The 17,467-nt window shown below is 31.1% G+C and overlaps 1 protein-coding gene and 1 long non-coding RNA gene across 7 annotated transcripts in view; one reads left to right on the top strand and one right to left on the bottom strand.

Annotated features, from left to right (window-relative positions):
- 5-HT2B (5-hydroxytryptamine receptor 2B) overlaps positions 1-17,467 on the top strand; it is a 116,464-nt gene that overhangs the window by 6,433 nt on the left and 92,564 nt on the right. For 4 of the 6 annotated variants that reach the window (XM_089170142.1, XM_089170144.1, XM_089170143.1 and 1 more), the window contains one exon: positions 174-1,010. In XM_089170142.1, coding sequence (XP_089026268.1) covers positions 506-1,010 — 505 coding nt within the window. In that variant the 5' untranslated portion in view covers positions 174-505. The remainder of the gene's footprint in view (positions 1-173; positions 1,011-17,467) is intronic. The other 2 variants (XM_089170146.1, XM_089170145.1) reach the window with 2 other exon arrangements.
- LOC149033260 (uncharacterized) lies at positions 15,416-16,707 on the bottom strand. The gene is made up of 2 exons (XR_016175927.1): positions 16,466-16,707; positions 15,416-16,088 (listed from the first exon to the last, which is right to left on the bottom strand). It is a non-coding gene; the product is annotated as an uncharacterized LOC149033260 (long non-coding RNA).

Raw genomic sequence — 17,467 nt, 5'->3', positions numbered from 1 at the left:
AAAAAGAAAAATAAGAAGAAGAGGGTGCGAAAGATAGAAATAGAGAGAGAGAGAGAAAGAGAGAGAAAGAGAGAGTAAAGAGTGTTGTGTTGTTAAAAAATCACGTTGAATTGGCATTCTTGAATGATAACTCGAGTAATTGAAAATTTCATGTTGGTATGTTTTTTTTTTAGAAAGTAGGCAGGTTTGAAAGGGTAGAAGAATATTATTGTGTGTATTGATTTTAAAGAGGGTGAGATATATAGAAATAAATAAAAGAGTGCAGCGTATTTGAATTATTGTATTGAATTCGCGTCCTTGAACGATGGCACTCCGGTCATCAATGATTTCACATTGGTGTGTTTCTTTTTAAAAAATAGTCAAATTTAAAAGATTAAGAGAATATTGTTGAGTGAATTGATTTTGAAGACAGTGGGAGAAAGATATAAACAGAAATAAAAGAAAATAAAAAAGAAAAAGAGTGCAGTGTAGTGGAATAATTGTGTCAAATTGGTATTCTTAAGCGATGACTCGGGCATCGATGATTCCAATGATTGATCTTGAACAAGTGGAACCTTACGAGGGCTTCTTCCTAGAGTCTCTCGAAGTGGACAACATGTCATCGCTGATGGACGTAGAGCTTGACAATAGTGAGACAGTGCGATCGGTCATGAGGAGAATATTTAACGAGAGTGATTATGAGCTGAAGATCGTCCTCAAGGAGGACGGTACTACTGGTGTAGGAGGAGTAGTTGCGGCAGCTGTTGGAGGTGTAGGAACTGAAGGAGGAGCAGCTGCTGGAGATGGTGCGCGCACCGACGTAGACAACTACGGACTGAACAATTGGTGGGCGATGTTAGCACTGGTTCTCGTAGTTGGCACAGCCGCCGGTAATATTTTGGTTTGCCTTGCCATTGCTTGGGAAAGAAGATTACAAAATGTAACCAATTATTTTCTTATGAGTCTTGCCATAACTGATCTTATGGTCGCCATCTTGGTCATGCCATTGGGTATTCTCACTCTCGTTAGAGGTAAGATATCCTGATTGGATCTTATGTTGTAATTATAATATTAATTATTAATCTTCAAATATTTGCTAATCATCGATTTTTTGATATTTCTTTTATCTTGTTATCACTTATTTCGATAAGATTTATTAATTATACAATTTGTTAATTTGATACTCGAGATATTACTATGCATTAATAACGATTGCAGATTAGTTGTGTTTTTAACGTTATCTATGTTAATCAGAAAAATGATGCATCCTAATGGGGAATTTATAACTGTTGCACATATTATGAAAAGGGAAGGAGATTATTTAAATATTCGGCAAGATGTATGTATCCTGTCCCTATTCGTCGTCTTTTGCCATTCGTAATTATTCACGTTTGACGATTGAATCGTTCGTGTCAATTATTTATTAATACGACGTGATGCGATGTTACGTGACGTTTAATTTGACGTTTTTGATTATTCCTAATAAATGTTTGGTACGATACGATCGTACTTTTTTAAAGTATATATATATATAATTTTATTGTATTAGTTCATTTTTTTTCCTCAAACTACATTAATTTCTGTACAAATATATGTGCAGTGCCCAAGAAGGTAAGTGAAGGAAAAGGGATGAGTCGAAGGGTGGGATAGTTTTTCTGTGTCTCGTTTTTCATGTGATCATTAATCTTTATGGTGCAACCGAAAGCAGAAACGTTTGGTGCATTCAATTCGCGTTAGATTATAAGTAATGGGAACGCACGCTATTCCATGGTAGAACGGTTGCTGTAGATCAGCAGTTGCTTTGCAGTAGCACGCAAGATTGAAAAGCGTACTGGATTTATTTGCAAGTTTCCAACTGACGGTTTTTAGCTCTTAAACGTTTTTCTCGATTCACTATCCATCTCGAGGATCGTCTACAACGAACGAAGATAAAGTACAAGGATTCAAGGATTTTGGACATTTTCAACGACCCATTCTAGCAATATCGTTGATGTACTTGATAAAAAGTACAAATAAAATAAAGAAAAATCAATGGTCGCAGTCTTGTAAGTGGTTGGTAAAATTGGGGGTTCGATAGAAATCCGTCCATCGTGTTCGAGCTATAAACTTTATGGTGAGTCATTGAAATCTTCATCAAGTTGATGCATTTCCCAATAATGGACGAAGAACTTGACTCTTTTCTTTTTTCTTTCTTTGCTTGATGCATCACCGAATTTTAGTTTCCTTTTGTACCGAGATTGTCTATCTGTCCTCGAATGTTCAAATGAAGATTTACCGAACAAAGAGAGAAATAGAAATAGAAAGAGGCTAACTCGAGCGGTAAGTGGTCAAATAACGTACAAAATATCGTTGAGATTGCATCTGTAAGTACTCTTGGACTTTTACGAAAGTTAACGAGAATTAATGTGGCCTTCTTCGAATCGAATCGATGCTGAGCGTCGAATTCACTCTCCTTTTTCGGATTCAAGAGTTCATTTTCGAGGAGTAATAAGGAGTCGAGGAGATTCCTTCGAGTGGCACTCATCCTATTCGACCTTCGATCAAATTCGTTCGTTTCTTTGGTATTGAAAGAAAAGAAAATGAAATGTTCAGTTATATAGCAAACAAAATCTTATTATTTCAATATTAAATATTTCCTTTTCTTTATCATTTAAAGAAATCTTCTAAATAGTTCTTTATATGGTATTTCTTAGTTCGTTATTTTTCTTCTTTATGTGGTACGTATATATTTAATGCTGTTGGTATTAACAATGAATAATCTAAAAGATCATGAATCCTTTCTATGTGTATACTTTATTACGAATTCTCTTTATCATTTTTATAAGTATACATAAATAATATATTACACATATACTTACATACATGCATAAATGGATTGTGTCTAAAGTCAGGTTTACTACAGGTTCTAACCCGTGGAAATTCCTAACGTTCCTGTTATTGCGTTCTATTATCTTAAAGTAGGTTTTTTCTACGCACACGATTCCACTTTGAACGGAGACACTTGGAAAAGGATTCAAATGGATTTTCTTAAAATTTATCTTTTATGAAATTTTTTATTAATAGTCTTAAACATGCTTATTTTGTTTAACCTCATTGATCATGCTATCTGGGTTTATCAAAGTCGTATGGTTGTGTTTAATTACTACGAAGATTTGCTTGCTCTTAATATGCTTTTTTTTTATCTAAACACTAAACTCAAAAAATTCTGTCGTTTGTTTTCAAAATTTTCTGAATGCTTCGCTAGTTTGGTATCAATTAAGTCCTGAGAAATCACAAGATTATTAACCGACTATAAATGGATAATCTTCAAAGTTTTTGAATAAATTCAAATGAAAAATATAAAGTCTCTTCGATTCGTTAGTTTCTATAGATGAAGAAGGATTACCATTTTGTTAGTTACTCCCTTTGTAATCTCTTCGAAACTGGAAGGATTACCTGCCGTTTTCCCGTTCCAATGTGAAATGACCCTTCTCTTTCTTTTTCCTCCAACCATCACACATTCACTTTTTATACATAATAAAACAATCAATAAAAAGCAAAACGAATATTACTTTTACTCGTGAAGCGTTCGTTTGCGTTCAATGTTAATTTTCATCGATTTGCCATACAGCAACCCTTGAGTTTTAAATGTCCACTTTTGTTATGTTTACCATTCAATGTATAACAAATTTTCTGTCCAATATAACACCTAATGTTCACTTAATTAGGCTTGCATTTGTTAAATCTTCGAGTGTTTGTACAATCAAATGTCTTCTTCTACTTATTTTATTTTTTTGCTTCTTTCTTTCTTAACGCGCGCGCGATCTTGATTTATATTATGGAAAATATAAAGGGAATTGGCAAATGTTGCGGGGAAATGAAAAGAATAAAAGGGAAGGATAAAATGGGATGAGTAGTCGGATTTGAAAAAAAAAAAAATAAAGAAATAAGAAAAAAAAGAAAGAAAGAGAAATGTTTCTGTACTTTTAGACTTTTCCTTATTTCTTCTTATGTCTACTATGACTTCAGGGAACAATATTTACCATTGCTACATTATTCAACGATAACATCGTATCTCACGTGTTCCTCTATGCCTTGCATGTTAAGAAATGCAGATGTATGATGTTTCTTTCCTACCCCCCCCCCCCCGCTCTTTTTCACTCTCTTATATATATTCTTTCTTTCTTTCTTTTTTGTCGGGATTGGAAAGTTTACTATTTTTCATTTTCTATGGCCTATTTTTTTCATAGAATAACGCTTGTCAGTCGATTCTTAATACGTGCGTGTCTCGTTTTCTTCTCAGTCGTTTTCATCGAACACAGGAAATACAAATAGTTGGTAAAGTTTGATCACGCAATGCTGACTTAGATATTACTAATGTCGTTAGTATTATAAAAAGATTTTTCGTGCACATAATTCGTTCTCGCATGACTTTTAAAGTGGATGTGTTTTAATACATGGACTTGAACATGAGTTTTGATTTATTTTACGTAATGATATACCCATTATGTATTTTTATTTTCCTTTGAACATATTCGAAAACAATAATCCGATAAAATCGTAAATTATTGTTTTTCTTTTTCTTTCAATTACGTATGTTGGACGTGTGTGTGTGTGTGTGCGTGTGTAAAAATAAATTAGTCGCTAAAAAGTGGTATCGTTCTCGATCTTCTCAATGATCTCGCATGATCAATGAAAGTTGCCAATGAAGGGTCTTTGGAGAGTGAACCGACTGGTGCACTCGAAACTCTCGATACAACAAGTGTCTGTGGCAATGAAGCGTTCTGCTGTCGAAACAATACTGCAAGCATTATACGTATGGAACGGCATGGTACGGTACGGTACAATACGGTACAGTACAATACGGTACAATACGGTATGGTACGGTAACGACGTGAGAGTTCAAGAGATTTTAAGAGAGCTTTTCTATACCATTATTATCTATTCGCACATTCACGTTGATAAAGAGAGTATACTACAAAATTTTCAGGATTACAAACACTGTTGTGAGTGCATATTTCTTTAAACGATTTCAATAAACATCAGCGACTATAGATTTTTTCTAAATAAATCTATTACCATGAACCGGGTTGATTTTCCACAAACGGGTTTATTTTAAACAATACTTTTCTGTCTCCTTTGTATTTTATATTAGAAATGTACAAATATTTATTGGGCAAAGCGCTTGTTTTTCTTGCCTGGAATTGTTATAATAAAAAATAGGTTCTTATTTAAAAACAAAAGGAAAAACTAATTGTAAGTTGGTCTTAAGATTATGTAGAAATTTTCCATTAAATAAAATTGAATGAATGTAGCATTACATAAAAATTAATGGCGTTATATTTGATACATGTTATAATATAATATTATTTCGTTATATTAAACAAAAATTTTAAGTTAATAAAATAATCTAAATATATAATACAAAAGTATTAATCCAAGTATGTGACTTCAAAGTTACTCACCTTTAAGAAAGGGTAAAAATTATGTAAAAAAGAAAAATATTTTTTTACAATTAAAATACAAATAATTCTTGATGAAGCTGGCTATCAAGCAGATAAAGTAGCATATATAAGAGGACGAATCACGTGTCATGTTGATGATACCCCAGCTTTTGCAGCTGGCATAACGTCACCAGCAACATGTCCGGCAACGAGATGACGCGACACCAAGCCTGTTTATCAAATTTACTTTTCGTTTTGCCTTTTGTTTTTGCTTTAGACGAGAAAGTAGGAAGGTGCCCTTTTGACATTTGAAAAATGTGAGACACCCATCTACCTTGTTTACAACCTTATCCCGAATTAATGTCCTTTCCTAGGAAATCTTGACAACGAACCACTATTTATCGACACGATGTTAGAATTTCATCTTTTTTTAATTTTTTTGTCAATTCTTTTTTTTTGCAATAATTTATTTGGCAAACAAACGAAGATATACTTCGTTTAATTGCACTTTTAATTTAATTTAAAGAATTTTATGATAATTATCTGTTATCTCGATGAATATATTTTGTTCTTTTTAATTGATTATCGATCGTGTCGATAAAATATTAAAATTATAAGGTAAAAGTACTTACAACTTGTGTAATATAATTGCCGTTGTAATTTAATATTAAATTTAATTATTAAATCTGTTTATATAAGTATCGAGGTAGTGTATCCTTTTCATCTGTATACATTAAAATATCGTTAAGAATCAAATTTTAAACTGATTAGTAAAAAGTGTTATCGGTAAATAAAATATTCTCTGGTGTATTTATTTAAATATAAAGTATTAAAAGTTTTCCATACAAAAATATTTTATGGTGTTATTTATTTAGATATAATATATCAAATATTTCCAAATTTTATGAATACATAATACAATAGTATTTGTTATTTATTTTAATATAAACATCGAAAATATATAAAAATAACGAATACATATCATTACAATTAGAAAAGAAATATTTTCATATTAATTCAGAATAGATCTTAAAAACTTTAATTGAATAAAAATAAAATATGTACGATAAATTAAAAGAAAAAACAAATAGGAAAACTTCAGAACTTAAACTCTCTTCATGGTTAACCATTGAAAATCCATCAAGTAGAAAAAGTCATTCGAATTAAGGTCAACGCGCCTATCACAATTGTCGTTTTAGCGTATATTTATTATCTCGGTGCATTTAAAATTCGTCGAACGTAATTATTATTATCAAAACTCGATAGCGAGCTTCAGGGAAATTCGAGTATGATAACGAATAACGGAGTATATATGGTTGTTGTACTGTTCGTGAAGTTTTAAATATATCAGCGAGTATTTTAAGTCATTCGGGTTGCTAATTAAAAATTAACGCTCCTCGAAACCAGTCAGTTCTCTCATTCTCCTTTTTTTTATTTCTCTTTTTCATCGGATTCATTGCGGTAACGTATTTAACAAAATTAATGAATTTTACTCACGTAATTGTAGCGAATTCGTTTCTGACGAATGTCAAAATCACTTTCATCTTCCATTCTTTCACCATATCCTCCTTTCATATTTCTATTTTTGAAGATCTAATTTATTCCTATTTTCGATTGTCTTCCAAACTGTTAGCCTAATAATGATCGTAAAATGTATCTAAATTCGTGAAAAAGATGGAAAAACAATACAATAAGTGCGAAGAACATTTTATAACATTCTCTATCTCATTCTATCTTTTTCACTCTAATGTCCTGTAATAACAGAACGGAGAGTACATTAGAGTTAATGGTTGTCGATTTATTGATTAATGCCTACTTTTTAGGCGCGTATCAATCAAGTTGCCCTCGAATGATGGCGAACTAGATTGCTCGGGCAACATCGTTGCGATGCTAATGCGATTATTGCAAAATTTTATGTGGACTCTTGGAAGTTACTTTTCTTTTTTTCTTCATTTTTTCTTTTTTTCCCTTCCTCTTGTTCTCCGAACCCCCTTTCCCATCTTCTTCTTTACTTTCTTCTTTTATTTTTTCAGTCTCTGACGTCAGAAGAGCATACGAAGGTAACGCGAGACGAGCACGAATTATTAGCACGAAAGGTAGAACGAACAAGGTAATGACGTTAAATCGTGTGGGTGAATTAAGATTAGCGCGAACGCGATACTTTTAATGGTTTCTCGGAAAGGGTGCGTGTATTAAATGAGATGATATCGTATTTAAATATGGATGATATACAAAAAACTCCTTGAAAATATATACTTACTCGTTCATCGATAATGCCAGTTAATACGTAACATAATAATAAACGTAAATATTTTCTGTATGTGAGTGGGTTTGAGTAGCGTAAACGCGTGGTTTTTGTTAAAATGAAAAACATCCAATGGTTGCTTTACGTGTTGCTAAATAAGATAAATAAAGAAAGAAAATAAAGAAAGAAGGAAGGAAATTCTAATTAGTGTTATATCCTTTTTCTTCGTTTTGTATTCATTGTTTACGATCAATCCAATTTTTATCAGTCAAGGATGGTAGATACAATTTCTTTGATAATAAAACGTTGTTAAAATATCCTAAATCACCTACAAAAGAGTAGAGAGATATGAATAGGTGGAGAGAAAAATGTTGGAAGCAAAGAATAGCATGGGGTCTCTACAAATTGGCCACTTATCTTATCTTGCATTTCTTTTCGTTCGTTATTTTTCCAAATGTCTGAGGATAACTGACCAATTTCTACAACCCTGTAAGGGTGGTCCATCAATCTCAGCTTCTTTAACGTTGTTCTATTTGTTTTTTCTCTTTATCTCTAACTTACCTGCTACCTGTTTTTCTTTGCCAGAGAGACTCTATCTTCGTTGATCCATTTTTAAACGGAGTTGCTCTCGCGAGAACGATGCTGGTTAATATTGTATCCTGCCATTCATTTTCTTTCTTTTGTTATTTTATTTCTTTCTCTTAAAACACTTTTTTGTAGGGGTTATCTAGCATAAAGGGATATCGGTTTGTTTAAATTTTAAATTTACTCTCAAACGTTGTAAGAGCCTATTAAATCCTCGAATCATCCCTTCAAGATGATCGTAAAATGAGAAAAAAAATAGAAAGTGAAATAAAATGTCGACGTTAAAAGTTCTTAAGATTAAATAAAATATTTTCAATTTTTTACAACGTCGAAAACGTCAAAATTTTATATTAAATGTTAATCAAAATTTTAACGTTTAGTACTCAAGTACTAAAGTGAACAACAAAGAAAATTACTTGTAAGAGTATTCATTTGAAAGCGTATAATACAAAATCACATAGGTAGAAGCTACTCGTTACGGTTGACTATAAAAATAGTCTTCTAATGGAAGGATGGCTATAAATGCACTAGTAGTAGCAGTATACGAAGGAGTATAGCGGAAACTTCTCTTATACTTTTCTCTACGCGCTGTGCTACTACTTACTTTATCGAGTTTTCTAAGATTTTCTAGTGGTATACGAATTTATGATATGATTTATGATACTGTAACTGTAATTTCAACATATTTAACAAATACGGAATACACATTATACATCATGGTAATCGTTATTTTGCATTTTATCAATGCATTTCCCTAGTTCAACTTAAAATAAATGAAAAAATTATCCTCAAACTTTAGACCTTCATGTTAATTTTTTTATATTCAAAATTATTTCAAACGTTTATGTTATTTAAGAGTAAAGTAATGTTTTTTTTTCATTCGTGTTTTATTTTATTTATAATTTTGTTGCAAACAATTATTATATCAATTATTATTCTTTATTTAAAGAACAATTTCAAGTTAATTTTAAAGACGACTTTACTCTGTGATAAAAGGTTACATATTTTTTCTATAAAAATACAAAAACTTTTGTCTAAAACATTTCAATTCCGAAAATAGAAAAGAATTGGAATCATAGAATAAAAATTAAAGAATATTTTTCAGCGTATGGTCAGTTGCTTTGGTTACGTAAGGCTAATGGTTATGGCAGATTGCAGCATTTTGTAAAAGGAAACTCGAGAAAAGATGGTGTTAGTAAGGGCCATTTTCGCGTAATAGGCAGTTTTATGAGGCATGAAAAGGAGATCGACTTTCCTTTGTCGCCACACGAAATGTCCCTCATGAATAATGGATCATCTTTTGAGAAACGATTTCATTGTAAATTGAACACAATCGTTTCGACCAGTCTTCTTCTTCAAGTCAAGCGCTCATGATTGGTAAAAGTGATCGGATGACAGTTCGTAAGAGACATCGGGAAAACTCTAATACTCTAATAACTCTAATACTCTTAGTTAGTTTTGTATTTGTTTTCTTTTTTTTTCATCAGGGGTTTCTAGTTAAGTGAACAAAGATGTTCCTCTTCTTTCTTATCATCGTCATCTTTGTTTTTCTTTCTTTTTTATATGGTATCCTTTTCTTTTCCTTTTTGGTATTTTTTATTTTCTTTTTTTTCACACGAGGCTACACGAGTCTGTTTTGCAAGACCACGCACGTGACGTTATCACGTGTGTGCGTATACGTGACTGACTAAGTCAAAAAAGAATTAGAATGGAAAAACTTATACTCCATTCCTTTTTGAATCTTTTTTTAACTCGTGTGTTTTTTTGTATTTCTCTTTCTCATTTTCTTTCTTTTTTTTTCTGTTCATATAGAATTTTGTTCAGTTGATGGGAATTATTTTTTTCCCTTTTTTTTTTGTTTAGGGGGAAATTAATTTTTGTTTATTTTTCCTTTTTTTCTTTTTGTTTGATAAATCTTATGATCCTTCTTCCGTGAATTCAATACAAAAGAGAAGAGAAGAAAAAAGAGAGATGGTAATTGTCAAGAACAGAATAGTTACCGATAGAAATCTGGCTATTACTTTCTTTCACTAAAATTCTCGTCAGTTTAGCGAGAAAAAGAAAGAATGTTCTATTCGAAGTTAGTTTGACCCTTATCATGCGTTTCAGAGACAGGTTAAAGTTTCTATATAGTTTGTTGAAGAAGAGGAGAAAAAAATAAAAAGAAAGAAAAAAAAAGAAGAAAGAAAAAAGGAAGCAGTATGTTTTTGGTTGAAAGTTAGATTGCAAAATTTCTTGTGCGCACTTACTACAGGTAATGTGGGATCGAAGAAAATAGGTTTCGTAGAACGTAAATTAGTCTCCTTATTCGAATTTCTTCTATAATTTCCATCCACTTTTATTTCCATTTCTTTCCTACTTTAATCTCATATGAATATTTTTTTTCAATGAAGTCAAATAATTTGACGATTTTCGATAAGCGAATTTTTATGTTAAGTAGATAAAAAATTTCACGTGATCCTATCATTTATCTCTATTATTTAAAATGGTATTAATTTTCTTGATTATTTCTAATTTTGTAAATTATAGATTATCGCATTGTTTTGTAGTATTTTAAATTAATTTAACGATTATACCTTTGTAAAGACATTTATTTAATTAATAATATATTGACCATTGTTGTTAAAAATCTGTCTCAATCTAGTAAACAATTTGTTAATTTCCAATGAAGAAATATTTTACTTTTTTGATACAAAAAATCAAACATTGTATAAGAAAGAAATGTGATAAAAATTATGAAATGATTTTTAATACAGGTAACCCTCCTATAACATGGTAGATTGGTTCCTACAAAATGCCATGTTGTGTGAAACAGCGTTGTATGAGATCCAGATCGATGAGCCAAAAATTTTTGTTTTCAGGCCATGGAGATGAAAAGAAATACTTTCCACAACTCTGTATCTTTAAGACGTCAAGCCTCGCCGTGGCTGTAGAAGTAGTGTTGTACAAAGATTTTTTTTGAAAGGAAACCGTGTTATAGGATGCAGTGTTGTAGGAGGGTTCCCGCAATTTATGAATCATGTTTAGCGAAACCGTGTTATAAGATGCCGTGTTGTAGGAGGTCTACATGTATATATAATCCATTCTTTATTAATATCAGGTAATCAAGGAAGTTCCTGCCGTTTTATCAAGAAAAATATTTAAATAGTATATAGGAACTTTTTTGGTATTTATATATATATGTCTATTGGCTATTTTGGGGACAGAAAATGGGAACCTTTTTAAATAGCAGAAAACAGTAGAAAATATCATTATAGATTAAACTACATTAATATATCCGTCAACTATGGGTTTTTAATGGACTTTTTACACAATTTATTATGTATTGTATGATATGAGACCAGTTATATAAGGGATGATATGAGGACATATACATTTGTTTAAGGATCGACTGCTATGGGGACAGCTATACTGATAGCTATACTGATCGTGTGAATGTAATGTATATTATCGGGACATTCATATGATGACCACTTTGAGGACACTCCGACAGTTCTAATTTTAAGAGCATATCCATAGCAGTTATTATTCATGTAATTGATAGAAGCAATAGCCTCAAACGTAAGATACTATCCTTTTTTTTAATAAAAATCGGAGAGAGTCTATAATAAAAACTTAGAAATATCCATGTATAGCTATCCAACATCGCAAATCAGTAAAAAATGTTCTATCAAAGAAGCGTAATATCTCAAGCGTCAATCATATCATACTACATTTTGATACCAGCTGTTCAGTGCACACATCAATTAACTCCATAAAACAAAAAGTTGAGAAATGCGATGAAATAATGTATATTGTATAGTACTTATTATTCAATTGCTCAAAAAAATTTTGCCGTTTAATAGTGTTAATCTTTATTATTCAGGAAAGTTATTATTAAATAATTGTTTTTTTTTTATTTTTAATTATTAAGATCATAATATATTGAAAGAAGACTAACAAAGATTTTCAAGATTTGTCCATTATCTAATCATCTCCACTATCATAAACTTGCAGGTTGTGTGCACTGAACGGCTCAAATGTGTTCTGTGTCCATGTATTTTTCCGCGGCGCGTGGTGGGGGTATTATTTCTCCTCTGTCAGAGAGGTTAGCTGCGCGAAGATGAAATGAAAAAGAAAAAGAAATGATGTTCCGATATTATAGACAAAGTTCTTTTATGCAAAATTTCCACTACCAAAACCATAAATAAAAGATAGTTTTATATTTCATTTTTTTCGGTAAATAAACGATATTTTTATATTTTATTATTTTCGATAAATAAAATATAATAATATAAATAAAAAATATGTGTGCAAATCACACGTGTTAGAAGTGAAACCTTCAAAAATCTAGGTTTCGAGAGAATGAGACGAATGCACAGTTTCAAGAGTAAGATAATTGTAGGATTTATTTAATATAATATTATTACCATATATAATAAAGATCACCGGTATGGTCTCTTGGTGGAATAGCTGATAAAAAGTACACTTTTCCCAATTCAAGCAATAAAAATGGAATGCTAAATGCGATAGTCGTAGATAGACACCAAAATCGTAGGATGTTTATCGAGGAAAATATAATGCGTCGTAAATTAAGTAAATATAGAATATCCTTTTTGTGAAACTCAGATATAAAAATTTTTTTGTAGGATGGTTTTCAATTTCTCGTTTTCATCTATATTTTTCCGCTGTCTAACAAACAATTTAGGAATGACGAAATAAAGATGTTATGAAACACATATGGAAAATACTGCTGGACTGAACAAAGGATCTGGTACAAATGTAATGAGAGATTTAATAATAGAGATCTTTTCGAGAAATGCTTTTCCATCTTAATAGCCCACCACACTTCGAGACCATTTATTATTTGTAACGTGTCTTGTCTTTATTCTTTAACCACAAACTTATCTTTCTAAATAAAAATCTGAACAACGAAAAATCTAAATAATGCATTGAATCGTATCGCTCTCTCAGCTTATCGAACTGTGTACACTATGAGTTTCAAATTTCAGCTTCGTGGTAAGCTCCACCAATTCACGCTGCGCGTTCAACATCTTAAAAATGTTTTTATTTTATTGAAACATTAGTATAAGTGTCTTAAATACGCAAATATTACAATTAATAATATAATTTTCTTATATGCGATTTAAAATGTGACAGTAATTTACTTGCTTTTGAATGGAATTTGTCAGCTGCTCCTAATGTATTCTACAGTGTTCTCTAATTCTTTTTCTCTGATGTATCTGATAATCATTTTTTTTTTGTAAAATATTGCAGACAATACAATTATTATATTTTATACATTTCATAATTGTTAATTATAATATTTGCGACATAAATAATTTAATATTAATTTTTCAATACAATAGGAACATTTTTAAATAGAAAAGAAATGACACGTTTGGTAAAAAAAAAACAGACCAAGCACATTCTTTCTTTATTTCGACCGTCGATTCGTTTGGACCTTATATTTTTGTCGCATACCTACGTGCTTATCTCTGTTTATTCTTCTAACCTTCTATTGCTCCTACCTACTAACATTTCGAGTATCGAAATAATATGTGTCCACGCTTTGTAGTATGCAGTCGTACACAAACACAAACATATACAACCAGGAGCGATAACTACGAAGCATAGCATAATGAGGAGACCGAGAATAGGAAAAACTGTATAACTATATTTCGTCTCATTCTCTCGCAGGCTCAATTCTATGCGTTTGTCTCTTTTTCTCTCATTATTTAGTATAGCAGTTGTTTCATAGCTGCGTTTCCTGACCGACCGCGTTTATTTATTTTTCAGATCACTCCCATTCTAAAGAAGTTTTTTTAGAAGAATTGTTCCCTTCTTTTACAACATCTTCAGGTATTAGTTGCAACACAAAAAGAAATACTTGTGTGTCTTAACCCATAATAAAGATATCTCACATTCACAGAAAGTGTGAAAAGTGTAAAAGAAAAAAATTCATCTACCCGAGTTTCAAAAAAAAATATATTATATTTACTTAGGTTAAGATAGGATATCTTTCCACCGACAAACATTCTACCATTTTTGTTTCTATCTATGGCTATCGCATTCAGCATTCCATTTTTATTGCTTGAATTTGGAAAAGTGAACTTGAAGAAGTTCTTGAACACTTGACTTGTTGAAAAGAAAACTCCTCTGTCGCGCAGCTAACCTCTCCGACAGAGAAGAAATAATACTCTCTCACCACGCGCCGCGGAGAAATACATGGATACAATACACATTTAAGCCGTTCAGTACACACATCGATTAACATGTTCGTTGCCATGTCCCCGTATAGAGGAGACGGGCATGCTTCCCCGTGGGCCCCGTCTCCGTATAGAGGAGACGATCATGCTTCCCCGTGGGCTCCGTCTCCGTATACGGAGACGCTCTTTTTGTCGAAGTTATAGGATTTTTAGTTGAAAAAATTTATCACATTTTCCATTTCAACTTTTAATTTTTGAATTAAAAAAAAATTTGTTTTCATGATTTTTTATATCACCAGCTATACTTGGTTTTTTCTGATTTTCTTTTTTTGTAAAGTAAATTTTTTTTTTTTTAAAGAGTCGAACGTGTACTTAACGCGACTGTTTACAGATGATCTGATTTTGGTGGGATCGTATAACTTGTAGTTCAACTAGACTATAATATTTAGTTAACAGTTATACTGCTAAGAAATGATGATAACTAGATGTCATGTTGACTGTTATTGTAGAACAATAACTAAGTTATAGTATAACCCTGGCTATCTGGAACGTTTCCATAGATCTTTAGTTTGCAAAATAAAATGGTTTTTTCATTAGTTTGATCACTTTTTACTTTATCGATGAAATCCTGAAAATTTCTTTCTAAGTCCTCAAATCATACTTTTGGTGATCAACTACTTTGGGGACATTGTCCCTATATACACGTTTCAGTAATGATGTCCTCAAATAAACCTTTATATAAACGGTGTATACTTTAAGGACAGTTCTCGAAGTATACAAAACGTGGAATAAATTACGAGGACAGTCCCCGAAACAGCCAAATGTCCTCAAACAATACCTTATATAGGAGAAAATGGTCTCAAAGTAACCAATAGACATATATATATATATACTAGGGTGCCCCGGCCACGCGTTGCTGTGGCTTTTTTTGAGGTGAAAACTTTTTCAAAATCAGATCGATTTAAAAATCGTTAAATGAAAGAACGTAAAACTGATAAAAAAAAGATAATTTATTAATTAATAAAATTCATTATATAATTTTTTATTCTATATATTAATTACTAAATAAAAGTCTATATATAAAAATCAGTGTCACAATTTATTTGTCTATTAATAATTCTGAAACTGCTTATCTTATCTTATTGAAATTTGTTTTATTACATTCGTTTTTTTCCAACTTAGCACCTAGCATAATTTCAAAACACCAAACATCCATTTCTTTAATTCATTGTATTTAATAACATCAATTAATCTATTATATATTTACATATCGCAATAATATGATAATCACTAATCATAATAACACTAAAAGAAACATTATAAATCTGTAAGTTTTATGGATTGTACGATGTTTTTCCGTTCGTATTTTAGCACGAAAGTCATAGCTTCCTTTTTATATTCTTGCATGTAACGTGGACTGCCTATGTACGATTATGGTAGAATGACTGAATTACCAATTTCTGCGGTTTCGGCGTTGTTTACAATAGTCCCACGCAAGTGATTGTATTCTTCCGCACGCAGTTTCTGTTGATTAAATCGTAAGTATCATAGTCATTCGCTCCCTATCTTCACGTACATGTCTACTATGAATTGTTGGCAAAGTTCACGAAATCGTAGAATGATTTTGTCCTGACCGCGTCTAATCATCAACCGATACGCATAGTAATCCTTCGAGCAAAACATACATAAATAGAATTAATGAAATTATTTAATGATGAAAAATGTTAAAAGTATAATTAGGGCCAGGATTTTTGCCGCAGTTTTGAAATGATTAGTTTTAATTTATGAAATTATAACAAAAATATAAGTTTTATGGAAAAATTTTTCAAACAAAAGTAAAAAATTAAATTTTATGAAAACATTGTCTCTTATAATTTTTTCATACAACCAATATTTCCATTGACATTTCAAAATAAAGATTCATAATGATTGATTTTTTGGAAACTATGAAAATCTTAATTGTTCAATTACATTTTTTTAATAAAATTAAATTAAAATTACATTTTTATAAGATCAACAACATAAATAAAAAAAAGTATACTTACAACACAAAATCCGTTGTTATTGGAAGCTCGTGTCACGTGTTGAGTACTTTTGAGGTTATAAAATCACTTGATTAACTAATCGTGCAAAATACACTCAAAATTGATAATTTAATTATTATTGATAAAATAGGAATGATTAAAAGTTAATATAAGAGTTACACTGAGATAGCAAAATAATAATTGTCAACGTTACTACTACACTTGATGCATAAACAATAATGATGGCCGACAACTGTGTAGGGAGTAAAAAAAAAAGGAAACCGGCTTCGTTCTACTCCGTGCTGTTTACTGGGTCAGAAGTGACACCTATAAACATCTGGCGGGGATAATAATAACTAAATAAATGACGATTGATCAGTTATCGACCGGAGAGGAAAAATGATTAAATTACTAAAATGGCTATTAAAAAATAAGGGTTGATCGTAGAAGGGTGAAAATTAAGGATTGTATGTATTTTTGTATGTTGTATCATAAAAAAATAGAAATTAAAAATTTTGTCTAAAAAATGAAAAAAAAAGTTTAGGGGTGGACTACCCCTAACATTTAGGGGGATGAAAAATAGATGTTGGCCGATTCTCATAGATACCGGATAAGCACAAAAAATTTCATCAAAATCGGTCAAGCCGTTTCGGAGGAGTATGGGAACGAAAACTGTGACACGAGATTTTTATATATATATAGATTAGGGTGGGTTAAAAAAATGACTTATTTTATTTTTTTCAAGTGCCACGGAAAAATGGGTTGCTAGACACCTTAAAACAATTCTCACCAAATATGAGTTCCTAATTTTAATAGGAAGATCCTCCGTATCGCAGTTTTTTATTTTTTTTTCAGTCCAATAGATTAAAATTCATACTTCATTATTTATTGATTGAACAGAAAAATATTCAGAGACAAAAATCAGTACACATGAAAGTTTGATGATGAATATCTTTTGAACGCTTAATTTAATCGCGAAAACATAAGACACCATTTTTATAGAGCAGTTAATTTCCTACAAAA

This window comes from Polistes dominula, unplaced genomic scaffold (genome assembly GCF_049000335.1).
Source record: "Polistes dominula isolate Pdom_NZ unplaced genomic scaffold, Pdom_raw_medaka contig_15, whole genome shotgun sequence".
Lineage (NCBI taxonomy): Eukaryota > Metazoa > Arthropoda > Insecta > Hymenoptera > Vespidae > Polistes > Polistes dominula.
Note: the sequence above shows the minus strand (reverse complement) of the source record. Positions and strands in the feature narration are given on the sequence as shown.